General features: G+C 41.7%; 1 protein-coding gene across 4 annotated transcripts in view; it reads left to right on the forward strand.

Annotated features, from left to right (window-relative positions):
• The window catches only part of atp8a1 (ATPase phospholipid transporting 8A1), a 358,923-nt gene that overhangs the window by 154,757 nt on the left and 177,486 nt on the right, over positions 1-26,680 (forward strand). For all 4 annotated transcript variants that reach the window (XM_063043220.1, XM_063043222.1, XM_063043221.1 and 1 more), the window contains one exon: positions 19,739-19,844. In XM_063043220.1, coding sequence (XP_062899290.1) covers positions 19,739-19,844 — 106 coding nt within the window. The remainder of the gene's footprint in view (positions 1-19,738; positions 19,845-26,680) is intronic.

Raw genomic sequence — 26,680 nt, forward strand, 5'->3', positions numbered from 1 at the left:
ATTTTATAAACCTGTATCAGGTCAGCCCTCAGGGTCCTTCACTGCAGAGGAAACAGCCCCAACCTCTCCAGTCTCCTTACAACTCAAGCCCTCAGTCCCAGCGTTCTGACAAAGGTTCTGACAAATCAGCATATAGGAGGGAGACTGTAACTGTGGTTGAATGATGCCATGACAACAACCTTTCACTCGTTGTCAGCAAAATCAAAGAGCTGATTATTGACTACAGGAGGAAGAAGCCGGAGATCCATGAGCCAGACCTCATTAGAGGATCTGGGTTGGAGAGGCTTGGCGTTACCATATCAGAGGATCGGTCATGAGACTAGCATGCAAGCGCCATCACAAAGCGGACGTGACAGCTCCTCTACTTAGAAACTTGTGCGGTTTTGACATGCCATCTCAAAACATAGACAAAATTCTACAGATACAACTGGGGAGAATATACTGGTGCATCACAGCCTGGTTTGGGTAATACCATTGCTCAGGAAGAAAAAAGTATACAAAAAATGGTGGAAACAGTGAAGTACAACACAGGCAAAGCCCTCCCCATCATTGAGCACACTTACAAAGAGCAATGGCTGCAAGAGAGCAACATCCATCATTAAGGACTCCCGTCATCCAGGCCACGCTCTGTTCTCTTACTGCAATCAGACAGGAGGTACAGGATTCTGGGTGCCACACCACCAGATTCAGGAACAGTTATCACCCTACAGACATCAGGCTCCTGAACCTGTGGGTGGATAACTTCACTCACCTCAACACTGAACTGATTCCACAATCTCTGGACTCACTTCCAAGGACACGGAAACTCAGTATTATTTATTTACTTTTAAAAACTATTTGTTTTCTTTTGCCCATTGGTTGTCCCAAAGAAGAGGAAGTATTCTATAGACAGAATGATGCAGCAGTAGCTGATAAGGGAAGTCAAATCATAAATTAATGAAAAGTAATGAGGATTGGAAAACTGTTAAAAAACCAGCAGAAGGTAATTAAAAAACCAAAAAGGGGAAATGATGAATTATGAGGAAAAGTGAGCCAATGATATCAAAAATAATACCAAAAAGTTCTTTCAGATATCTAAAAAGTAAAGGAGAAGTGAGAGTAGATAGTGGACTGCTGGAAAATGACACTGGAGCTGTAGTAACAGGGACAAGGAAATGGCGAATGAGCTAACTAAATATTTTTACATCAGTCTTCACTGGTAGTATGCTGGAAGTTCAAGAGCGTCAAGGGGCGGAAGTGAATGCAGTTGCTATTACTAGGGAGATAGTGCTTGGGAAACTGGAAGGTCTGAAGGTAAACATGTCACCTGGACCAGATGGACTACACCCGATGGTTCTGAAAGAGGTAGCTGAAGAGATTGTGGCAGCATCAGTAATGATCTTTGAAGAATCACTAGATTCTGGCATGGTTCCAGAGGACTGGAAAATTGCAAATGTCACTCCACTCTTCAAGGAGGGAGGAAGACAGAATGAAGGAAATTATAGGCCAGTGAACCTAGGCAGATGTTGGAGTCAATTGTTAAGCATGTGGATTTGGGGTACTTGGAGGCACATGACAAAATAGGCCAAAGTCACCATGGTTTCCTCCTTGCCTGACACATCTGTTGGAATTCTTTGAGGAAATAGGAAGCAGGATAGGCTAAGGAGAATTGTTGGATGTTGTGTACTTGGATTTTCTGAAGGCCTTTGACAAGGTGCCACACTTGAGGTTGCTGTACATGCTTACGAGCCGAGCCCATGGTATTACAGGAGAGATACTAGCATGGATAGAGCATTGGCTGATTGGCAGGAGACAAAGAGCGGGAATGAGGGGATCCTTTTCTGGTTGGCTTCCGGTGACTAATGGTGGTCCACCGGGGCCTGTGTTGTGACTGCTTCATTTTGCGTTTGTATGTCAGCAATTGTGGCCCAGTTTGTGGACGATGCAAAGATCAGTGGCTGAGCAGGTAGTGTTGATCAGAGGCTGCAGAAGGACTTCGACTGATTTGGAAAATGGATAAAGAGGTGGCAGATGGAATACAGTGTCGGGAAGTGTATGGTCATGCATTTTGGTGGAAGAAATAAAAGCGCAGACTTTTCTAAATGGGGAGAAAATTCAAAAATTCATGGTGCAAAGAGATTTGTGAGTCCTCATGTAGGACTCCATAGAGGTTAATTTACAGGTTGAATTGGTGGTGAGGAAGGCCAATGTAGTGATAGCATTCATTTCAAGGGGATGGGAATATAAAAGCAAGAATCTTATATTGAGCATGTATAGGCACTGGTGAGGCCTCACTTGGAGTATTGTGAGCAGGATGGGTAACATTGGAGAGAGTTCAGGGGAGGTTCATGAGAATGATTCCTGGAATGAAAGGATTATCATATGGGCAGCAGATGAAGGCTCTGTGCCTGTACTCACTGGAATTTAGAAAAATGGGGGGATTCCCATTGGAACCTAACAAGGATTAAAATGCCTAGATAGAGTGAACTTGAAGAGGATGTTTCCTGTGGTGGGCGTGTCTAGGACCAAAGGGCACAGCATAGAGGGATGTCCATTTGGAACAGAGAAGAGGAAGAATTTCTTTAGCCAGAGGGTGGTAAATCTGGAATTCATTGTCGCAGGTGGCTCTGGAGGCCACGTCTCCTGGTGCTTTTAAGGCAGAGGTTGATAGGTTCTTGATTAGTCAGGGCATGAAAGGTTGTGGGGAGAAAGCAGGAGAAAAGGGTTAAAAGGGAAATGGATCAGGCATAATGAAATGGAAGAACTGACTCGATGGATCGAATGGCCTAATTCTGCTCCCATGTCTTATGGTCTAACTTTTTAAAGTGGTATATTTGGACTGAGGACCTTACTAATCAAGAACTTATCAACCTCCCCTTTAAATAAATGCAATAATTCAGTCTCCACAGCCATCTGTGGCAATAAATTCTCTGCCTAAAGAAATTCTTCCTCATCTCTGTTCTAAAGGGACATCTTTTATTCTGAGGTTGTGTCCTCTGGTCCCAGACATTCTATTATAGGAAACACATCGACTTTTGAATATTGAATGAGATCCCCTCTCATTCTTCTGAACTGCAGTGAGTACAGGCCAAGAGCCACCAAGGCTCCTCATACATTACCTTTTCATTCCTGAGATTGTTATTATAAATGTCCTCTAGACCCTCTCCAATGCCAGCACATCCTTCAAAGTTGAAAGTAAATTTATTATCGAAGTGCATATATGTCACCACAAACAGCCCTGACATTCATTTTCTCGTGGGCATACTCAATAAATCCATATAGGAATAGTAAGCACAATAAAATCAATGAAAAAACATGCACCATCTTGGGCATTCAGCCAATGTGCAAAAGCCAACAAACTGCAAATACAAAAGAAATTAATAATGATAAATATCAAGAACATGAGATAGAGTCCTTGAAAGTGAGTCCATAGGTAGTGAGAACATTTCAACGATTGGGCAAGTGAAGTTATACCCTTTCGTTCAAGAGCCTGATGGTTGAGGGGTTATAACTGTTCCAGAACCGTGTGATGTGAGTCTTGAAATTCCTGTACCACCTTCCTGACAGCAACAGTTAGAAGAGAGCTCGTCCTCGGTAGTGGAGTTCCGATGATTTCCTGCGACGGTGCTCAATGGTAAGGAGGGCTTTACCCGCGATGGAATGGGAAAATTCTAATTTTTCTGGGATCCCTGCATTCAAGGGCATTGGTGTTTCGTACCAGGCTGTGATGAAGCCAGTGTTCACTCCACTGCACATCTATAGATGTTTGTGAAAGTTTTAGATGTTGGGCTGAATTTTTGCTAACGCCTAAGGAAACGCCTTCTTTGGGATTGCAGTTACGTGCTGGGCTCTGGACAAGTCATCTGAAATAATACCGAGGAATTTAAAATTGCTGACCCCCTCCACCTCTGATCCTCCAATAAGGACTGGCTCATGGACTTCTGGTTTCCTCCTACTGAAGTAAATAATTGGCTCCTTGGTCTTGCTGATATCGTTGTGGCACCACTCAGCCAGATTTTCAGTTTCCCTCCTTTATGCTGATTCATCACCACCTTTGATTGGGCCTACAACAGTGGTTTTGTCAGCAAACCTGAAATATGGTATTGGAGCTGTCCTTAGCCACAGAGTCATGAGTGTAAAGCAAGTAGAGCAGGGGGCTAAGGACACCTGTGCTGATGGAGATTGTGGTGGAGGTGTTGTTGCCAATCTGTACTAATTGGTTTCTGCAAGTGAGGAAATTCAAGATACAACTGCACAAGGAGGCATTGAGGCCGAGGTCCTGAAGCTTATTGATTAGGTTTGAGGGGATGATGGTGTTGATTGCTGAGCTGTAGTTGATAAAGAACATCATGATCTACGCCTTTGCTGTCCACATATTCCAGGGTTGAGTGAAAAGCCAATGAAATGACATCTACTGTGGACCTGTTGCTTCAGTAGGCAAATTGGAATGGATCCAAGTCATATCTGAGGCAGGAGTTGATATGTTTCTTCACCAACCTTTCAAAACACTTCATCACTATGGATGTAATTGTTACTGGATGATAGTCATTGAGGCATCAGTACAATTGAAGCCTGCTGGTGGATACCTCAGACTGCCAGAGCGAGAGGTTAAGGATTTCATTGAACACACCGGCCAGTTGATCAGCACAGGTCTTTAGTATTTGGCCAGGTACCTCGTCTGGGCTGGATACCTTCTGTGGGTTCACCCTCCTGAAGGATGCTCACACGCCGGCCTCAGTGACTGAAATCACAGGATCATCGGGGGCTGTGGGAGTTTGTGATGGTTCCGGTCAAAGCGAGCATGGAAGGCTTTGAGCTCCTCTGTAAACGAAGCCCTGTCATCTGTGTTGCTTGATTTATCTTTGCCACAACTATCGAGCATCCTTCATTGATTCAAGTTTAGTGCAGAATTGCCACTCCGCCTGTAAGATGGCTTTCCGGAGATCGTACCTGCACCTCTTGTAACTTTCTTGGTCGTCAGGCTTGGCACAGGCAACAATTCAGAGATTATTATTATTATTATGATAATGAGGACACGCAGTCCCCTTTTATTGTCATTTAGTAATGCATGCATTAAGAAATGATAAAATGTTTTTCCAGAATGATATCACGAAAACACATGACAAACCGACTTAAAAATTAACAAAAACCACATAATTATAACATATAGTTACAACAGTACAAAGCAATACCAAAATTTGATAAGAACAGACCATGGCACAGTAAAAGTCTCAAAGTCTCTCGAAAGTCCCATCATCTCACGCAGACGGTAAACCTTCAGCGCCACCAACCTGCCGATGCAGCATCCTGGAAGCATCCGTCCACAGTCCGACTCCAAGTCCGTCCAAAAACTCCGAGCCTCTGACCACCTCTTCGACCCCGGGCACCGAGCACCATCTCTGCCGAGCACTTCGACCCTGGCCCCGGCAACAGGCGATATGCAAAGCCGAGGATTTGGGGCCTTTGTCTCTGGAGATTCTCGATCGCACAGTAGCAGCGGCAGCGAAGCAGGCATTTCAGAAGTTACCCCAGATGTTCCTCTGCGCTTCTCACAGCTGTCTCCATCAAATCAGGATTGTGCACGGCCCCTAGTTACACATAATCGATATTCATTTGGAACGGTCGTGCGCGCCGCCATCTTATCCTCCCTCCAATTGTAATTTGTTCCCCACATCCTTTAATACCCTTTAATACCTTCTTCAGCTTTCATTCTTCCTAACTCCCTATATTCTCTCTCATCCTTTTTTCTACTTACAGAATGTTGTTGGTATCAATATGTAGCACGACTTTGAGTTTCTCACCCTCCCGCTTTACAATGCTGTGGACCCTTTCTAAGACTTCCTTGATCTTGGGAGGCAACATGCCAAACGGGTATGTCTCTATCTTGTCCACAGAATCTCCTGTCTGCTCTTCTAACTATTGGATCCCCTATCACGACTACACTCCTCATCTCCCCACTTCCCCGCTAAGCCACAGAGCCAGACTCAGTTCCAGAGGCTTGGCCGCTGCGACTTTCCCCGGTAGGTCGTCTCCTTCTCCTCCCAACTCTATCAAAAGTGGTACACTTATTATTGAGGAGAACGGCCACAACAGTGCTCTGCTCTGGCTGCCTGTTCCTGTTCCCTCTCTTGACAACCACTTAGCTAACTGCTTCCTGCAACTCGGGCTATGTCCACACTAGACCGGATAATTTTGAAAACGCCGAATTTGCGTAAAAACGATAGGCGTCCACACCAGGCGTTTTTGAAAATACCTCCATCCTTGTTACTGGGCAAAAGTGAAATTTGCTGTTACCTCATTTATTTGCCTTTACTTTTGCCATGTCTTTCTGTATTATTTTGCTGTATTTAACGTGCAATAAAACGAGTTACTGGGCAAAAGTGATTTTATTTTTACCTGAGTAAAAGTGAAATTTACAATTTTCCTTTTTTGGCCTTAACATTTTCACATCTATGCCAAGCATAAGCTACTACTTAAAAATGACATTCTGGAAATAGTGACAATTGCATCTATTGAGTGTTTGCACAAGCAATACATTAATAAAGCACCTTGTTAAATGTATAAAACATGTTTGCATCCGTGTTACCTTGTATTTCCATACAATGTTGCATTAGGCTGTTACACATCTATTGTCAGAGAAGTATTTGCATAAATAGGTAAACCAACTTCATACTAGCAAGGACGGAAAACAGGGCAAAGTGAGTATACTAATTTATTCAGTATTTAGTAAGTTATGGGTGAGCACATTTCTAACTCTTCTGGCTTCAGTCTCGTTGCCGTCTGTCCAGAAATTGTTCGGTTGTGTGGGGGGTTGAAATTAACGTAGATAGTAAAGTAAACAACACACGCATGAAGCCGTCCACCATTGTTGTTGTGGTGTTGGAGGTTGCGTTCAAGAAAACAATGAAATGTCGTGCTGCCGCCACCATCTGTTCTGGCACGTCATGACCATGTTTTTAAAAAGAGCCAGTTACTCCGTGTACATTACACTGGCATTAGGCGTTTTCAGATTTATTCACTCTGGAGAGCGTTTTCGAAAAGCTCAGTTTTCAGCGGAGGAAAACAAAGAGAAAAAGCTTCGTTTACGGATTTATCCGGTCTAGTGTGGACGTAGCCTTAGGTACTCCTATTTATCACCTCTTTGTTTTCTAGTATGAGCCAAAGGTCATCCAGCTGCAGGTCCAGTTCTAACATGGTTTGTATAGAGCTGCAGCTCGATACACTTCATGCAGATTAGTTATCTGGGAGGCTGGAGGTCTTCCAGGGTTCCTACATCTCAATTGAACAACACTCATTGATCCTGGACCCATTCTCACTGCACTAGCTATGCTCTAATAGACAAAGAAAGATAGAATCTCACTGGAATCTTACCAGAAACCTGCCTAGAGCTTTCACCTTTACTCAACTAAGCATCTTGAGCCAAAGCCCTGAAGCTAGCAACTCTAACGTGACGCACTCACACTTTGGCTGCTCTGCTTAAACTTAACTTCTTTTTATTCACATTTAACCATTAACGATCTGCTGCTATCAAGTCTGCTAATTACAACTTCACATTCCTTCTAACTACAGTTGGCAGATCTAGAATGACTTTAATGGATTAGATTTAAACAAGCAAAAATGTAAGCAGGTTTGATTCAGAATGAATCTCGTCACTAGAACAGTAATAAAACCATATTCTTTGATTACCATGCTGCTTGGCACAGTAGCAAGGTACTTAGAGTTGTTGTTTCAAGGCTTCAGTGACACAAGTTCAATTATTACCATTGGGGTTGACTGTATTAATTGGGTACCATAGAAATGTCTCAGCTGCAAATGAATGATAAAACCAGGGGTTGGGGAGTGGAAGGAAACATCGGGAGAATGGGTTATGGGGGAATGGGATGGGTCCAACAGCCAGCAATTAACCAAATGACTTGTGCAGGAATGTGAAGCTGCCTTTTGTTTGTCAATGAACTGTCCATTGCCACATTTAAGTGTTTTGAACATCTGCATTGTGCGTCTGTGCTATCCTGAGGCTACTTCGTTATAAATGAATTTTTCTACTCCTTACCCATTTTGGGTCCAAAAAAAGCTTCAGTAATTAGATCTAATTCCTAATGTTTTCAAACTGTTATATTCCATTAATTTATTACACTGAATAAATGGATGTTTAATTTTCAAAAAAAAAATCTGCAGGTGCTGGAAATCCAAGTAACTAACACACACACACACACACACACACACACACACACACACACACACACACACACAATGCTGGAGGAACTCAGCAGGCCAGGCAGCATCTATAGCAAAAAAAAAGTGCATATTTTTCCATAGATGCTGTCTGACCTGCTGAGTTCCTCCAACAGTTTGTGGATGTGTAATTTTTTTTATATTTGGGGAAAAAATTATGAGAAGCTTGCTAATTTTTAATTATATTTGTTGTCCCTATTTCTGTGGTCTGCTTTGAGCATTACAATGCGTTCCCAGTCTATGTAGTTCAATACTTGGTAAACCTGACATTCAGACCCTTCCTTTAACCATGACGGTGAAATTTGAGTTTATTGTTTATTTCCAACATTTTCATGTATCAACAATTCCAATCGATAGTAATTCACAAGGGAGCAATTTGATATGCATGATTCTCAGCTATGGTGTAGACTCACAGTAAATACCGAGTAAACCTATTGGTTTTGATATTTATACTGTACTTTAAGCAATTGGGTAACAGGAAATTTACCCTTGCAAAATCCACAAATCACATCCCAAAAATTTAAGGTACAGAATAAAATTTACTGTAATGGAACATACGGTCAAAAGTAAATAAATGCACTTTATTTTTTTAACTCTCATTTCTTGATGCGTGCACAGATGACGCAGTTTCACATGACATAAAATCACAATGCAGACTGTTTTCTAGGACCAAGCCTCCACCTGCCGGAGTAAGGTGCGGATCACCTATATTGAATCACAAATCAGATTTAAAATCACGAGCATATGTCATGAAATTTATTGTTTTGCCGTAGCAGTACATTGCAATACATAATAAAACTAAATTAAATAAACATATATTAACTAAGTAGAGAAAAAAGAGGGGAAAATACTGACTTAGTATTCATAACTTTACTGTCCATTAAGAAATCTGATAGCAAAGGGAAAGAAGATGTTACTGAAACATTGAGTGTGTATCTTAAGGCTCCTATACCAACACCTTGATGATAGCAATGAGAAGAGGCCACATCCAGAGCCATAGAAAAATACAGCACAGAAACAGGCTCTTTGGTTCATCTAAGCCATGCCAAACCATGCCTACTTCCAATGACCTGCACCGCGACCATCGCCCTCCGTACCCTTCCTATCCATGTACCTACCCAAACTTCTCGTAAACTTTGAAATCGAATTCGCATACACCCACTTGTACTGGCAACTCATTCCACACTCTCACGACCCTCTGAATGCAGAAGTTTCCCCTCATGTTACCTTTAAATTTTTCACCTTTCACCCTTAACTTGTGAGCTCTGGTTGTAGTCCTATCCAACCTCAGTAGAAAAAGCCTGCTTGTATTTACCCCCCTCTCAATCTTCTGAGTTCCAAGGAATAAAGTACTAACCCATTCAGTCTTTCCTTATAACTCAGGAACTCCAGGCCCAGCAACATCCTTGTAAATTTTCTCTGTACTCTTCCACCCTTAATTGCATCTTTTCTATAGTGATGGGAGTACTTAATAATGGATGCTGTCTTTTTGAGGCATCACCCTTAGAAGATGTCCATGAGGCTGGGGAGGCTAGTGTCCATGATGGAGCTTGCTAAGTTTACAACTTTCTGCAACACACATGAAAGTTGCTGGTGAATGTAGCAGGCCAGGCAGCATCTCTAGGAAGAGGTACAGTCGACGTTTCAGGCCGAGACCCTTCGTCAGGACTAACTGAAGGAAGAGTTAGTAAGAAATTTGAGAGGGGGAGGGGGAGATCCAAAATGATAGGAGAAGACAGGAGGGGGAGGGATGGAGCCAAGAGCTGGACAGGTGATTGGCAAAGGGGATATGAAAGGATCATGGGACAGGAGGTCCTGGGAGAAAGACGGGGGGGGGGGGGGAACCCAGAGGATGGGCAAGGGGTATAGTCAGAGGGTCAGAGGGAGAAAAAGGAGAGTGAGAGAAAGAATGTGTGTATAAAAATAAATAACGGATGGGGTACAAGGGGGAGGTGAGGCATTAGCGGAAGTTGGAGAAGTCGATGTTCATGCCATCAGGTTGGAGGCTACCCAGACGGAATATAAGGTGTTGTTCCTCCAACCTGAGTGTGGCTTCATCTTTACAGTAGAGGAGGCCGTGGATAGACATGTCAGAATGGGAATGGGATGTGGAATTAAAATGTGTGGCCACTGGGAGATCCTGCTTTCTGTGGCGGACAGAGCGTAGGTGTTCAGCAAAGCGGTCTCCCAGTCTGCGTCGGGTCTCGCCAATATATAGAAGGCCACATCGGGAGCACCGGACGCAGTATATCACCCCAGTCGACTCACAGGTGAAGTGTCGCCTCACCTGGAAGGACTATCTGGGGCCCTGAATGGTGGTAAGGGAGGAAGTGTAAGGGCATGTGTAGCACTTGTTCCGCTTACAAGGATAAGTGCCAGGAGGGAGATCAGTGGGGAGGGGTGGGGGGGACGAATGGACAAGGAATCGCGTAGGGAGCGATCCCTATGGAAAGCAGAGCGGGGGGGGAGGGAAAGATGTGCTTAGTGGTGGGATCCCGTTGGAGGTGGCGGAAGTCACGGAGAATAATATGTTGGACCTGGAGGCTGGTGGGGTGCTAGGTGAGGACCAGGGGAACCCTATTCCTAGTGGGGTGGCGGGAGGATGGAATGAGAGCAGATGTACATGAAATGGGGGAGATACGTTTGAGAGCAGAGTTGATAGTGGAGGAAGGGAAGCCCCTTTCTTTAAAGAAGGAGGACATCTCCCTCGTCCTGAAATGAAAAGCCTCATCCTGAGAGCAGATGCGGCGGAGACGGAGGAATTGCGAGAAGGGGATGGCATTTTTGCAAGAGGCAGTGTGAGAAGAGGAATAGTCCAGATAGCTGTGAGAGTCAGTAGGTTTATAGTAGACATCAGTGGATAAGCTGTCTCCAGAGACAGAGACAGAAAGATCTGGAAAGGGGGGGGAGGTGTCGGAAATGGACCAGGTAAACTTGAGGGCAGGGAGAAAGTTGGAGGCAAAGTTAATAAAGTCAACGAGCTCAGCATGCATGCAGGAAGCAGCACCAATGCAGTTGTTGATGTAGCGAAGGAAAAGTGGGGGACAGATACCAGAATAGGCACGGAACATAGATTGTTCCATTGACTTTATTAACTTTGCCTCCAACTTTCATCCTGCCCTCAAGTTTACCTGGTCCATTTCCGACACCTCCCTCCCCTTTCTAGATCTTTCTGTCTCTGTCTCTGGAGACAGCTTATCCACTGATGTCTACTATAAGCCTACTGACTCTCACAGCTATCTGGACTATTCCTCTTCTCACCCTGTCTCTTGCAAAAACTCCATCCCCTTCTTGCAATTCCTCCGTCTCTGCCGCATCTGCTCTCAGGATGAGGCTTTTCATTCCAGGACGAGGGAGATGTCCTCCTTTTTTAAAGAAAGGGGCTTCCCTTCCTCCACTATCAACTCTGCTCTCAAACGCATCTCCCCCATTTCACGTACATTTGCTCTCACTCCATCCTCCCGCCACCCCACTAAGAATAGGGTTCCCCTGGTCCTCACCTACCACTCCACCAGCCTCCGGGTCCAACATGTTATTCTCCGTAACTTCCGCCACCTCAACGGGTTCCCACCACTAAGCATATCTTTCCCTCCCCCCCCCTCTGCTTTCCGCAGGGATCGCTCCCTACGCGACTCCCTTGTCCATTTGTCCCCCGTCATCCCTCCCCACTGATCTCCCTCCTGGCACTTATCCTTGTAAGCGGAACAAGTGCTACACATGCCCTTACACTTCCTCCCTTACCACCATTCAGGGCCCCATACAGTCCTTCCAGATGAGGCGACACTTCACCTGTGAGTCGACTGGGGTGATATACTGCGTCCGGTGCTCCCGATGTGGCCTTTTATATATTGGCGAGACCCGACGCAGACTGGGAGACCGCTTTGCTGAATACCTATGCTCTGTCCGCCAGAGAAAGCAGGATCTCCCAGTGGCCACACATTTTAATTCCACATCCCATTCCGATTCTGACATGTCTATCCACGGTCTCCTCTACTGTAAAGATGAAGCCACACTCAGGTTGGAGGAACAACACCTTATATTCCGTCTGCGTAGCCTCCAACCTGATGGCATGAACATCAACTTCTCCAACTTCTGCTAATGCCCCACCTCCCCCTCGTACCCCATCCATTATTTATTTTTATACACACATTCTTTCTCTCACTCTCCTTTTTCTCCCTCTGTCCCTCTGACTATACCCCTTGCCTATCCTCTGGGTTCTCACCCCCCCACCCCTTGTGTTTCTTCCCGGACCTCCTGTCCCATGATCCTCTCATATCCCTTTTGCCTATCACCTGTCCAGCTCTTAGCTCCATCCCTCCCCCTCCTGTCTTCTCCTATCATTTTGGATCTCCTCCTCCCCCTCCCACTTTCAAATCTCTTACTGACTCTTCTTTCAGTTAGTCCTGATGAAGGGTCTCAGCCTGAAACGTCGACTGTACCTCTTCCTAGAGATGCTGCCTGGCCTGCTGCGTTCACCAGCAACTTTGATGTGTGTTGCTTGAATTTCCAGCATCTGCAGAATTCCTGTTGTTTACAACTTTCTGCAATCTGTTTCAACCCTGTGCAGTGGCCCCTCCATACCAGATAATGATGCAAGCAATTAGAATGCTCTCCATGGTACATCTGTAGGGTGTCTTTGACAGACCAATTCTTCTCAAACTCCAAGTGAAGTTCCTGGCTGTCATGCCTTCTTTGTAATTGCATCAATATGTTGGGCCCAGGATTGATCTTCAGAGATATTGACACCCTGGAACTTGAAACTGCTCACCCTTTCCTCTCTTCTGCCTGATTACTCTGAGGACTAGTGTGCATTCCATCGACGACTCCTTCCTGAAGTCCACAATCAATTTCTTGGTCTAACTGACATTGAGTGCAATGTTGTTTCAACACCACTCAACCAGCTGATCTATCTTGCTCCTGTACACCTCCTTGTCACTATCTGAATTTCTGCCTACCTTAGTTGGGTGCCTATTGTTGAGCTGTCAGCAGTTACTAATTGTTGACAAACCAACACAGGATGTCATGAACATTATGATGCTAATAATGCTTTAGAAAGGGGCACTGATTGCATTTGAATTATCTAAAAGCCAGTTTTGTGATCTTTTCAAGTGGGTTGCTTCGATGTATGTGATTGTGCTAAGATGCAGATATTTTAAGCTGTAATTTGCTCTGTAATTGAAAATAACAATGCAGTTGTCAAAAGTTGAGAATAAAAATTTAAATGTATCATAAACTTGAGCAAAATATTAAAATTCATTACAGTCATGTCATTTAGACTCACAGAGACATTGTGCCGGAAAAGTTAACAATTCCATGTATTTTCAACAAAACCCCGGGTAGCAATCAGGCCGCTGATTTCTAAAGGTTGCACAGGGAGAAGGTTCAAAACAATGCGCCAATCACTGATACTAGTTTCCAGATTTTGTGTTTGGCTGTGTGCATGTGATCTCCCAGGCTTTGGTCCTAGTGCTACGAAGCAAATGGTATTATCTTTGTTATCTCAGCTGCAGAATATAGACCAACATCCCAGGAAAATATCTGTCATTGCTTAACCAGTTACATGTCTGATATAAAGGCATCATTTATTTCTGTGATTCACTGGCTACTTCTGAAAATCATACATGTTACAAGCACTGAAACAGTGAGCACTTGCAGTTCACAAATAGTAACAACAACAGCACAACACAGTTATGCTGAGGACTATAAAGTATAATCATTTGTTCCATTTATTTACTTCAAGTTCTTTCTCAGCAATCTGCTATCACCATACGGCCAGATTCTCCTCATTACACCTACTGTCCACTTGGCAAATCTATTTTCTCTCCCTTATTTTTGTGTTTCCAGCAGTGTAGAGAAAGAGATGTTGAGTTTTTAATAAGATCAATATCTCTGAACTCCATTTGTAGGATATTAATTTGAAAAACAAAAACTGCAGATGCTTGAGATTTGCAATAACTGAAAGTACAGATATAATCAGCAGGTCAGGCAACATCTGTGGGAAGAAAAGGTAGAGGTAAGGTTTCAGAATGAAATCCCTTTATCAAGAGTCAATGATCCATACCTCTCTGAATTCTTTGAAGCAAATCACTGTTATTACATATACACAGTGGCATATAATATGTACAAGAGTATTTTGTTCATATTGGAGATGTGTCACTTACAGTGTCAACATTTATTATCTAATTGCCCTGGCGAAGGTGTGAGTGAGCCGCTGCTTTTAAAGAGATGCTCACTTTATGGAGATAGTGCTCCCATGGTGTTGATTTTGGAGACTTTGAGGATTTGGACATAGCGATAATGAATAATCATATTTCTGAATGATGTGTGTTTTGGAAAGCAATGGCAAGTGATGATGTTTCTATGTGCCTTGTTGATATTTTCCTTACTGTTGACATTGTGAATTTGGAAGACACTTGGATTAATAGGAGTTGCATTGCCTTTTGCAGATGGTACAAGATGCAACTACTGTACACCAGCTATGGGGGGTGGGGAGTGGTGGTCATCAAATCATAGAAATCATCATTTTGTCCAGTGCATGACTGAGTAATCAGTTTGGGTTTCCATTCAAGCATACTGCTCTAATAACCACTTAGTGCCAAATGTGATAGAGAGACAAAAACATTGCATCCTGTTAGCTGCTTATGGAAGAAGGGAATTATGGCATAATTGTTTAAACTACAAGACCAAGTGTAGGAAGTAGCTGAAGTCCCATGATGACTCTCAGGGTACTTAAATTCAGTTTGTTAAATCATCAGTCTCAATTATGATGAAAAACTACTAGATTTTTGTAGTATACTGCAGTCCTTTGGAGAAAGACCTCAGTGCCCCCCCCCCCGTAGTGTTCCCTATGCAGCGACAAATGTTCTCCAACATATTCTTCAAAGAAATCCATGGGATTTTTATTCATTTGAAGTCATTGAATGGGTATTGATATTATTCTGTTGAAACACTTCTGTAGCACCCCCTAGTGCTACATTGATGTATCTAACTGGGTCTCATGTTAGTTTCCATCCAAGTCTCAAACTTGAAAGAATACTAGCACTATATCTAATGATACTGAAGTGTAAGTAAGAGATGCACGCCTTTTCTATATACCTGTTCTGCCTATTTCGCTGACTGTCAACACTGGCACACCTCTGGGATATGTGCTTAGCCCACCGCTCTACCCTGTCTGTACCCATGACTGTGTTGTAAGGCACAGCTTAAATGACATCTGTAAGTTTGTTGATGATACATCTCTTGTTGGCAGAATCTCAGATGGTGATGAGAGGGGCATACAGAAGCGTGATATATCAGCTAGTTGAGGGGTGCTGCAGCAATAACCTTGCTGTCAACATCAGTAAGACCTAAGAACCGATTGTGAACTTCAGAAAGGGCAAGACGGGGGAACACATATCAGTCCTCATAAAGGGATCAGAAGAGGAGAGAATAAGCAATTTTAAGTACTGGTTGTCAATATCTCCAAGGATCTAAGCTGGACCCAATATATCAATGCAGCTAAAAGGAAGGCAGACCAGGAACAATATTTTTCATTAGCAGCTTGAGAAGATGTGGTATGTCATCAAAAACACTCGCAAATTACTACAGGTAGTAATTTGCACTATGTGGAGAGTATTCTAACTGGCTGCATCACCATCTGGTATGGGGAGGCTACTGCAAAGGATCAAGGTAAGCTACAAAGAGCTGTTAAATTAGCCAGCACCATCATGGGTATCTGAGTATCCCCGTCTCCTTCAAGGAGCAGTGCCTCAGAAAGATAGTGCCCATCACTAAGGACCTCCATGACTCAGGGCATGCCCTCTTCTCTTTGCTACCATCAGGAAGGAGGTTCAGAAGCCTGAAGGCACGCACTCAACAATCCAGGAACAGCTTCTTCCCCTTTGCCATCTGATTTCTGAATGGACATCGAACCCGTGAACACTACCTCACTACTTTTTTATTTATTTCTATTTTTGCACTACCTTATTTCAACTGAACTATTTGATGTACATCTATACAAATGTTTGTACTTAATATAATTCAGTTATTCTTTTCTATATTTAACATGCATTGCATTGTACTGCTGCTGGAAAGTTAACATGTGATTCTGGCTTTCTGGCATGTTATACTGTTATTTGAGTTCTGAATCTTCCAAATTTCTATGTAAACAGACTTATGAGTAAGAGATCATTGAAGAAGCACTGGGATTGTATATAAAAGTTATGTGTTCAATAAAACAAAACTGCCAATGCAGCTGCCGCCTTTGATGGTATCTCAAATAAGGAGAATAAATTTGTTCTGAATTCCATGCTACTCCATGTGTTTGTATAAAAATGTACAGAGATCCAAATCAAAGTTTGTGGTATCAATGGAAGCCACTTTCTGTCTGATATCTCTCTTCACAACATTTTAATACAGAGCATGTTACATATGGAATTTGTAGGTTCCACAAAACTAATTATTATAACTTCCTACCATTGGAATCCTGTGGAATATAGATTTGCACTTACATAACTGTCATATCTGATGTGATCCATTTAAGAAAGCATTTGACTTCTAAGTATGAGGATGATAGGTTCAAGACTTAAGCATGTGCTTACTTTCAGTTCCTCAGTACTGTACTAAGCTGCTAGTGGATTGCTCTCTTTAGGCTAAAGCTTTAACTGGCAATATATCAAATCTAACCTTTCAACCACGTGTCATCAAAAAGTGTATTCAAAGTAAAAATAATATAGGTTCAAAAGTGCTATGTGATGTTGCAGTATTTTTCTAGAAATTATAAACCTTTTATAGGCTTTGATTATTGTCTATCTTATTTCTGTGAGCTATTTACTATCATTCTGCTGTCTGAGAAGTTGGATGGACAAAAAGACTTACGAAAGTCCTACCAAAAGTTGTTTTTAGAAAAGTATATGCAATGTCAAATTTGGGTACAAAAAGAGGAAAAAAAATCATGGTGGGCTATAAAAACAGAATAAAAATAAACTTAAGATGAGTCATTTTTTAACTTGTATGAAACACTACACTTCAAAAGTAGGTTTTTTGTACCTGGGAGTTGTTTGCAATAATGAAAATTTAACATACCTTGGAAAAAGATACAAATCTTGTGCAGAAGGACTGATTTGCTCAGGCCAGTTTAATCCACATTTGAGGCAGGTTTGGCATCCACATGTTTGCTGAATCAGATGACCAAGAACCGTTTTTGCACAGCGTCACAGGAATAGAGTTTCTCCAGTGGCTGCTTCCACATTATTATATTCACTGATTCAAATATAGTTGTAGGAGGCTTGGGGATCAGATCGAGAACTAGGCATCTAGAGCAGTAACAGTAGCAACAGTTGAGGCAAAGGGGAAATATCAAAAAATGCTTGTAAGTTTCAATCAGTTTTTTTCCCTAACTTTCCAAGTTAATTATCAGTTTCTCCCAGTAGCTACGATATTTTGGTTCTCAAGCTGAATATATTAGTTGTTTTGGTTTTGTTGCTTCGATGTATTTTCCACACATGATGTCACCTATAATTTCATAATCATTCTCAATTGACTTAGCCAGATTTATATTTTTAAATAGAGTGGAACTGTTATACTGATAATTTGGCTGTGTCAGTTCCATTAGAAAAATATTTCGCTTTGCTATATGCCATCTGTGATGAAGCCCTGAATTGAAGCAGTTTTACCAGTTACATCTGAGTAGTCACTGTTGGGGAAAAAAAATTATAGCAGTGGTGTATGAAATTTCACAGAATGTTAATTTCCCACTGCAAGCGATGTACTGATTTCCTTGCAGGAATTCTTGGTTAAATGTATTTTTCTACTTTGCTAAAGATGTGCGATTCTGGAATCTTTATGCTGTGTTATAAGTAAATGAACAAATGTACAGTGGTTCCTCAAGTTGCAGACTCATTGGTAGAGGTTACTGAAGTCTAAGATTTACAGCAATGAAAACAAATGGTCCTCTCTCATATCTTTCCATAAAGGAGTTCATCCACCAAAGCTCTAATTATCCCTCAATTTTATGGATTTTTTTTTAACCTTGGCTTTGGGTTACCTTTGATAAGTAAGTGCATGGAGTTTTACACCAATACTTGTCAGACCTCACATTATTCACCACCTTATGGGTGTTACGTACCCTGTAACTGGGTTGCCAAACCAGCAGAAACGGATCACTCAGTTGGAGTCTGGAGTACTAGAACTAAGAAAGTTTTATTAAATAAATAAGCAACGCAGTAATCGAAAGGATAATAAATGCAACAATTCAGCGATGATAAACACACATGTGCACAGAATTAAGATAACAGCATCAATCAAGCTCCATCGTTGTCTAGGGGTAAATGACCAAATTTAAAAGTGACTCAAAGTTCAGTCCAGTTTAGTAGTTCAGTTCGCAGTAATCGTTGCCATGGCGATGGACAACGTGGGGGGAAGAGAGAGAGGGAACAGGAACAACTGATCATTCAGACACGGCTTCACTCACAGACCGGCGAGATGGCTCACAAACAGCTTTTGGGCGGGTCCTTGGTGATGTCACCTGAGGTCACCGACTGTGACCCCTCCTCCAGATGCGGTCGATCCTCTGCAGTGAACCCGGCACCCAGGCAAGGGTGGACACACACCGGGTTCCCGCTGATCGTACCTTTCCACCCTGTGCGTTGTCCGGTACTTCTCACCGCCTCGTGAGAAGCGTACCGCTTCCAGGGTCTCGTTACCTCGGGTGGCGTGTGTCCTGCCTTAGCGAACCGGTCCCTTTTTATCCCCCTGCTGGGGTATCGCCTGTCCATCACTTCAAACAGTTCAGGGTTCAAAGGGGGAGCCGCTCCAGACAGCTCTCTCTCCCCCGTCCCTTCATTACACATCTCCAGACGCTGCTCCATTGTTCCTTATCTCTCCTTCCCCTGAGGGCAGGTGGCAGACCACTTGCTGATGTCACTGATGCTAACCCAGGCCAGCAAACATCTTAATTTTATGTGTATTCTCGTCACATGGGGTTCTAAAGCCAACCCACCCAAAAAAATGCTGCTGAGCACAGAAGAAAAGCAAAAGCTGATCCTCATGCATTAAGGTTTCTTCGAAAAAATTCTCTTCAAACCTATCATCTTCCCAAAGGTCAGATGAGCTATAATCTTCAAAAACCGCATGAGCCTTTAAGTTATTAGTAACACTCCGTCCCCCATCAGAGAAATTATATTAATTTGATAGATCTTCATTTAGAATGTTTTGCAATTTTTTATGAAGGGCGTGCAGAGTTTCTATGCCAGATACAGTATCAAAAATAGTTAATTCATATTAAGAGAGATTGAACAAGCTGAAGTTTCTTTCTCTGGTAGAGTTGGGGTGAGATGATCTGTTAAAGGTTTCCACAGTAATGAAAAGAATTGATAGTCACTGTATACAGTATATAACATTGGAAAATTTGGTGAATTTGCTTTCTCAGATGAATAATAATGCAATTATAAGCCATTTTCTTTTGAGAAATGAAGTATATGCATGGCTTTTATAAATCCAGCTTATGTTTTCTTTTCCTGAGAGTTGTTAATCTTTCTTAACATTTTAGCCCACAGCGCCTGTCATCTGTGAATTTTTAACAATGATGGCAATTTGCCATACAGCTGTGCCTGAGAGAGATGCTGACAGGATAATCTACCAAGCCTCATCCCCAGGTGAGAATTAATACCAAATAGGTCAGATTAATTACACCATATAGCTGTATCATAATTAAGAGCCTGTGTATTTTATGATATGTGGTCACTTTGCAGCAAAGTTGTAACTGTAATTTGATATGATTCAGCATGATTTGTTTCCACACTTTTCCAATCACAAAGTTGTAAATGTGATCAAAACACAAAAACCTCAATGTGATAATTAAACTAAATTTATGGTGGTAATGGCAATTCTAACAAGTAGAGCTGCCACTGGAATCTATTTTGGGCATTCTAGCAGTTGTGTTAACCCTGAATTTGAATGGCTGAACCCTGTCTGTCTATTTGACAGACGACTTGTCAGGTCATGAGAGCAATCATAAGGAGATCCACATGTGGAGTGATGCTGCATCAGTGTAACAGATCAAATGACCATTAGATTTAGGAGCAAAATTAGGCCATTTAGCCCAACAAGTCTGCTCAGCCACTCAATCATGGCTGATAAATTTTACAATGCCATTCTCCCACATTCTCCCTGCAAGTCTTAAGCCCCCTTGCCAATCAAGAAGCTAACAGTCTCTGTCTTAAATATACCATTTGACTTGGACTACACAGTCCTTTATCGCAACAAACACCCCAGGTTCACCCTCTGGCTAAAGAAATTCCGTTTCATTTCAGTTTTAAAGGCAGTGAACCTATACAGAAATAATGCAACTTCACTGGAACTGTTTTCTTTTAAACAAATGAAACGTGAACTCGAACATTATCTTTTTGATATTTAAAGCATACAGCACTTGATGCATTTTGATATTTGCTCCCACATTGAAAATCTACAATTTTTGTGTTTTAGTGCCCCTCCCTTGTATTTATCATTATTTGATGTCCAGTTTGGTTCTACAGTATCTTGGCTCAGATATGCTAAATGTGTTCCAATCTATTGAGATACAGTACAATTGCGATTGCCATTGCATATCAAGATAAATGTACTTGAGTTTGTTATTTGTGTTGTTGGTGCCTGGACATTCAGAACTCTTCAGGTCTCTGCTTATAAATTTAACATTGTTGAAGATATGAAAAGGATAAAGCATCTTTCATATTTTTCCTTTAACGCAGTGCATTAACCTCATTCAAATTGTTCACTGTCCTGATTTACTATTTCTGATTGCATATTGGCAGGCTTCTCTTTGGTTCTTAATCTTACATCGTGTGCATGATACAGGCTAATGAAATTAGAGCAAGGGGGGAAATTATTGGACTCCATATATTGGCATGAACTAAGGTAGTGTTGCTGTGTGATTGTTAGCACTGTGATCTAGTTGTGACATGCAGCTGTTTCAAGCAATTGACTTCATTCAGCTATCTTGAGGTTTACTTTGTTAAGCAAAATGTTCATACAAATTGGCACATATTTTCATTTAACATTTGTACAAAAGGGCTATGAGATCAGTTTAATGATTGCTCAAGGTGCCATGTTATTTTTTGAATTCTGTAGATCATTCCTGCAAGTTTTGGAGTTTTTCCAAGTTCTTAATACCTAGTACACTTATGGCATTACAATGACATTTATTATGTTATAAATGCACTTGTTATTGGTTCTTTCGAATGAATCCATTACATGCATGAGTAGGTGATCATTCTGCAAAGTAGTTTTCTCTAGATCAGCCATATAGACAAAATGAGTTCTACATAGAAATGCACCTTCAGTTAATTATTTCTAATGCAGATAGGAACTCTCTTTAGAAGAGCTCAAACAGTGATCGCTAATTAATCAGCAGTGTGCCCTGATATTATGTTGAATGCCCTTGCCAATCCTTTGCAAGTTCTTGTATGGCAGTATCACGGAAGTGCCTTCACTAAAATGACCATAGCAGTTCAAGAAGACAGCTCACAATCTCTGCCCCTAAAATGAATTGGGCATTGGAGATAAATGCTGGCCTTGCAGCAACATCCATGTCCCAAACGTAAATCGAACTGAAGTAGACATTCAGCCAGAGGCAGGTGAATCTGTGGAGTTTGTTACCACAGAGGGCTGTGGAGTGTATTGATAGGTTCTTGTACGGTAATAATGTTATGTGGAGAACGTGGGAGAGTGAGATGAGAGGGAAACAAAGTTAGCCATGAGTAAATGGCAGAGCAGACTCAATGAACTAATTGTGATCTTGTATCTTATGGAAACTAGAAAATAGGATATACTTCAGAACCTTTTTTTGATATAGGTTTTACTTAATCAGAATCGATTTCTCAATCATAACAACAGAAAATGTTTGAAATACTCAGCAGATCAGGCAACATTTATGAAGAGAAAAGCAGAATTTAATCTCAGGTTGACCTTTCATCTGTTCTTTGACATAACAGAATTTCATTCCTTTCATGATTCGTTTAGCCACCCATCTCAAAAAGAAAAATCCTTAATTGTGTCTCGGGTTCTGGAGTGAGTTGGCATTTTGTAACTCAGTTCTTGAGATGTGAATCTTGTACTTACCAATACTTTTCCAAAATAAGATTACCCCATCACTGATTACTGTCCTTTTTCTGGCACCTTTCTATATATACAAGTCCATCCTCGATGCTGAGTAAGTTAGGGTCAGTAATGGATTGGACAGTTTTGATTACCCACTATAAAGCCTTTCTATATGCCACAGTCAAGTTTCCATACTGTGCAATGATGCAGCATGTTGGCATGTTCTCTACTACGCATTTGTAGAAGGTTGCGAGTATTGATGTACATAGTACAGCTCTCTTAAGCCTCCTCATAGACTGTGTAGGATGTGTCTGGGGCCATGAGAATTTGTGTGGAATGGGAACTCCCATAAGTTTGAAATTCCTTGCAGTTTCATTGTCATAGAAAAGTACGGCACGGAAATGGGCCCTACTGCCAATCTAGTCTGTGCTGAAACACTTAAAGTGCTTACTCCCATAGACCTGCACAGGTACCACAGCTTTCCAAAACCCATCCGTCTATGTACTTATCTAATCTTCTTTTAAATGTTGAAATCGAGCTTACATACATCACTTGTGCTGGCAGCTTGTTTCACACTCTCTCGACCCTCTGAGTGAAGAAGTTTCCCCTCACGTTCCCCTTAAATATTTCACCATTCACCCTTAACCCATGACCTCTGGTTGTAGTCCCACACTGCCTCAGTGGAAACAGCCTGCTTGCATTTACCCATATATACCTTCATAATTTTGTATACCTCTATCAAATTTCCTCTCAATCTTCTACATTTCAAGGAATAAAGCCCAATCTAGTCAATCTTTCCTTATAACTCAGGTCCTCCAGATCCGGCAACATCCTTGTCGATTTCTCTGTCTCTTTCAACCTTATTTACATCTTTCCTGTGGATAGGTGACCAAAACTTAATACACAACTCCAAATTAGGCCTCATCAATGTTTTATGCAACTTCAACATGGCACCCCATCTCCTGTACTCACTACTTCGATTTGTGAAGCCCAATATATCAAGAGGGGAATGAGTGACGCTGTGAGGTTGCAGCTTGAGGTGTTCTGGAGTTCAGAGTTCAATTCCAGCGCCGTTCTGTACGGAGTCTGTACGTTCACCCCATGGATTTTTCCCGGTGCTCAGGTTTCCTCCCTCAGTCCAACAATGAACTGGTTAGCAGGGAAATTGTTCCATGATTAGTTTAGGATTAATCAGGTGCGTTGGGGTTACCAGCGCGGTGGCTCAAGGAGCCGAAAGGGCCTACTCCCCACTGCATTGCTAAATAAATAAATAGTTCTCAAGTTGTAGAGTTCTTTGGTACAGGGATGATGGTGGCTGAACTGAAGTATGTGGGGGCAGCAGCCTGGATAAGTGAAGTGCTGAAGATGTTGGGTGCTTGGGTGCACACTCCCTGAGTACTCGGCCTGGGATGATGTCTGGCCTGACTGCCTTGCGGGGGTTGACTCTCTGCAGATTTCTTCTCACATCTGCTGCTGTTGCAGGCAGTGGCTGCTCACCTGGGAGGGTGGTAGCTTTCATGGCCAGCATTGTGTTGCATGTGAACAGAGTGGGCTCAGCACACAGCCCTGGGGGAGGGAGCATGACGGGGAGCAAGAGCAGTTGTGCATCTGGTTCAGACGTCCAACACGTAGATGCATGGTGGTGTTTTTAGACTGAGCAGTGGGAGGCTTAATTTTGACAAAATAATATTGATTTTTGTTTTTCCTCTCTCCTGGATTGTTCTGAAATGCTAGGACCTGTCTGTAAGACTCTCTTTTATTTGCCATTTAATACAGTCTTAATAACACTGGAGAATGAGGGGTAACCTTATGGAAAAATTCAAAATTGTGTGAGACATGGATGAGGTGGATGGTAAGTCTTTTCATCAGATAAGGGAACTCCCAACAAATACCAAGTAAAACACACCTAGCCTGGACCTCCTCTCCCTACAATTCAGGCCTTTTAGTCTTGACAACATCCTCTAAATCTTTCCTGCGTTCCTTCCAGCTTAACTGCATCTTTCCTATAAAAAGGGTGACCAAAACTGAACACGTTACCCCACGTGCAGTTTCACCGATGGTAGCTGCAACATTACATCCCAGCTCCTATACTCAGTGCATTGACTGATAAAATCCAGCCGGCTAAACACGTTTGTTCACCATCCTCTCTCTGAGTGAGGATGCTCTGAACAAACTATGCATTTGTACCCCAAAATCCATCTGTACCCTTACGTTCCCGGGGATGGGGGGGGTAGATTTAGGATGAGAGGGGAAATATTTAAAAGGGGCACCTGTTTCAGAGGAATTCATTGAGACAGGAGACAGGTACAATAGTATAATTTAAGAAGCTCTTTGATGAGAATGTGGAGAAGAGGGGCTTAGAGAAATATGGGCCAAATGCAGGTGATTGAGACTAACTGGATGGGCAGGATTGTTGGCATGGACTTGTTAGACCAAATGGCCTGTATCTGTGCTGTATTGTTCTATGACTAACGTGCTGAAGCTGCAAATGACATTTAGTATTCCAAGGGCTTAAATAAATCTTGTCTAATCTCTTATTCATAATCATTAATTATTCATAAATGAAGTTAGTCTCTTGTGATACATTACTTTAGCACCATAAAGTGAATAACTGATTTTTGTTTAGCACAAGAAACCTGTGTTCTGTTTGATCCTCAAGAACTCTTTTGATGAATAGTTTAACTACATAGAGCAAGAAGGACAATGTTACTCTCCCCATCAAGTTACTTGTCATTTCACATTGAACAAATGGCCACTTCAGCAAGGCACCAGGTGGTATTTGAGGTATTGAAGCCCAACAAGTAGTCAAATGTTGGATTAAACTCAAAAGATGAGGATTGGAATAAATTGATTTAAGTGGATAATTGAGTAAAATGTAGACCTAATCCAAAGGCTGTTTATCTAAGCATTATTTAACCCAGAAGTATATAATTGCACATCTTAACACTGGATATTAAATCAGTAGCGTAAGCTTGGAAAGCTTTCTACATAATTACTGATGTTGATTTCCAATATCCCATTATTTTGGCTGAGAAAAACTAACAGCTAAAGCTATGGATGAAAACCAAGATGTCTCCTACTCTGGCTCCACCACAACAAAACTTCTGAGCTATCAAAGGGGACACAGATGTCTTGTGGATTGTTATGTTAATTGGCAACTGTAAATTTCCCCAACCATCAAATTCAATGGTAGAATCTAATGTTGGGAGCAGGGAAGATTTGATGAAAAATAACATTAGTATAGCTGCTTGATAGTTGGTGTGGATTTGGTGAGCTTTCCTGTCCTATGACTTTGGCTATTTAGCTACCATCTGAACTAAGTATGTGTTTTCACATGCTTCTAAAATTGTTAACTGATTTATGACATTCTCAAAATTTAAACCAGTGACTCGGAGTTTTTTAATGCACCTATATCTTCTTGAGCTAGTGTATTTGAAGCTTTTTATAAGTAATATGATTTGGAAGTAATCAGGTAGATATCAGTAACTGAGAAGATGCTGAAAGCCACCAGTCGGGATGCAACAAAAGAGCAGTTGGATAGAGATGGACAAATTAAGGATGTCATATTGCATCAAAAAAAGGTTGTATCTGTGAATTGATATATTTTTGATTTGGATGCCAATATTTTAACTGAGGGGAATCCCAGAATACGTTGTCTCTTTGGTGTACTAATACAAAAGGCTTCTTTACAAGACTAAAGCTGTATTGACTTGAATGGGAACTGTGCTGATGGATTTCACAACTGGAAAGGAAGTACCTTGAAATAGATTTCATTCACCTGCAGACCAGTTCCCAGTGGTGTTCCATAAGGACTTGATGTTGATACTGCATTTTATCTCTACTTGTGAGAAAGTCATTTCAAACTAGAGAGTGAGTTAGTATCCTTTTTTTAAGCTTCTTTGTTGCCTTTGTAATTTGCAGGTGTTGGATCCAAATGTTTAACTCTTAGATTTGACTGTTTAATTGGCATTTTATTTGCAGTTCAACAATTCATCATCAGCTTGTATTTTAAGTAGTTCGTATATGTATAACAATTTAATTTGCCTCTAGTGGCTATACAAAGTATAATGCTGGAAAGTCCTGAAAGTTTTTGTTCTGCATTACTTTGATTATATGCTTTCTCATTGGTTAACTTGGTACGTTATTAAATAATAGCTTTCTAATTGGTTAATACTTATCTATAGATTTGAATGGATTTTTTCCTTTGGGTGTAAAACAGCTAAACACAAAGCAGCACCATCTTTAATCATAGCTTTCTTTATCACAGTCCGTTGAACTTTACTCTCATCTGTTAACTCTTAATAAAATGATTGTAAAATGCAACTAGTTTTGTGCTTCGTATCTGACATATAAACAAACCTTGGACTTAAACACTACAATCTAATCAGTGGCATAG

This window comes from Mobula hypostoma, chromosome 3 (assembly GCF_963921235.1).
Source record: "Mobula hypostoma chromosome 3, sMobHyp1.1, whole genome shotgun sequence".
NCBI classification, from domain to species: Eukaryota; Metazoa; Chordata; class Chondrichthyes; order Myliobatiformes; family Myliobatidae; genus Mobula; species Mobula hypostoma.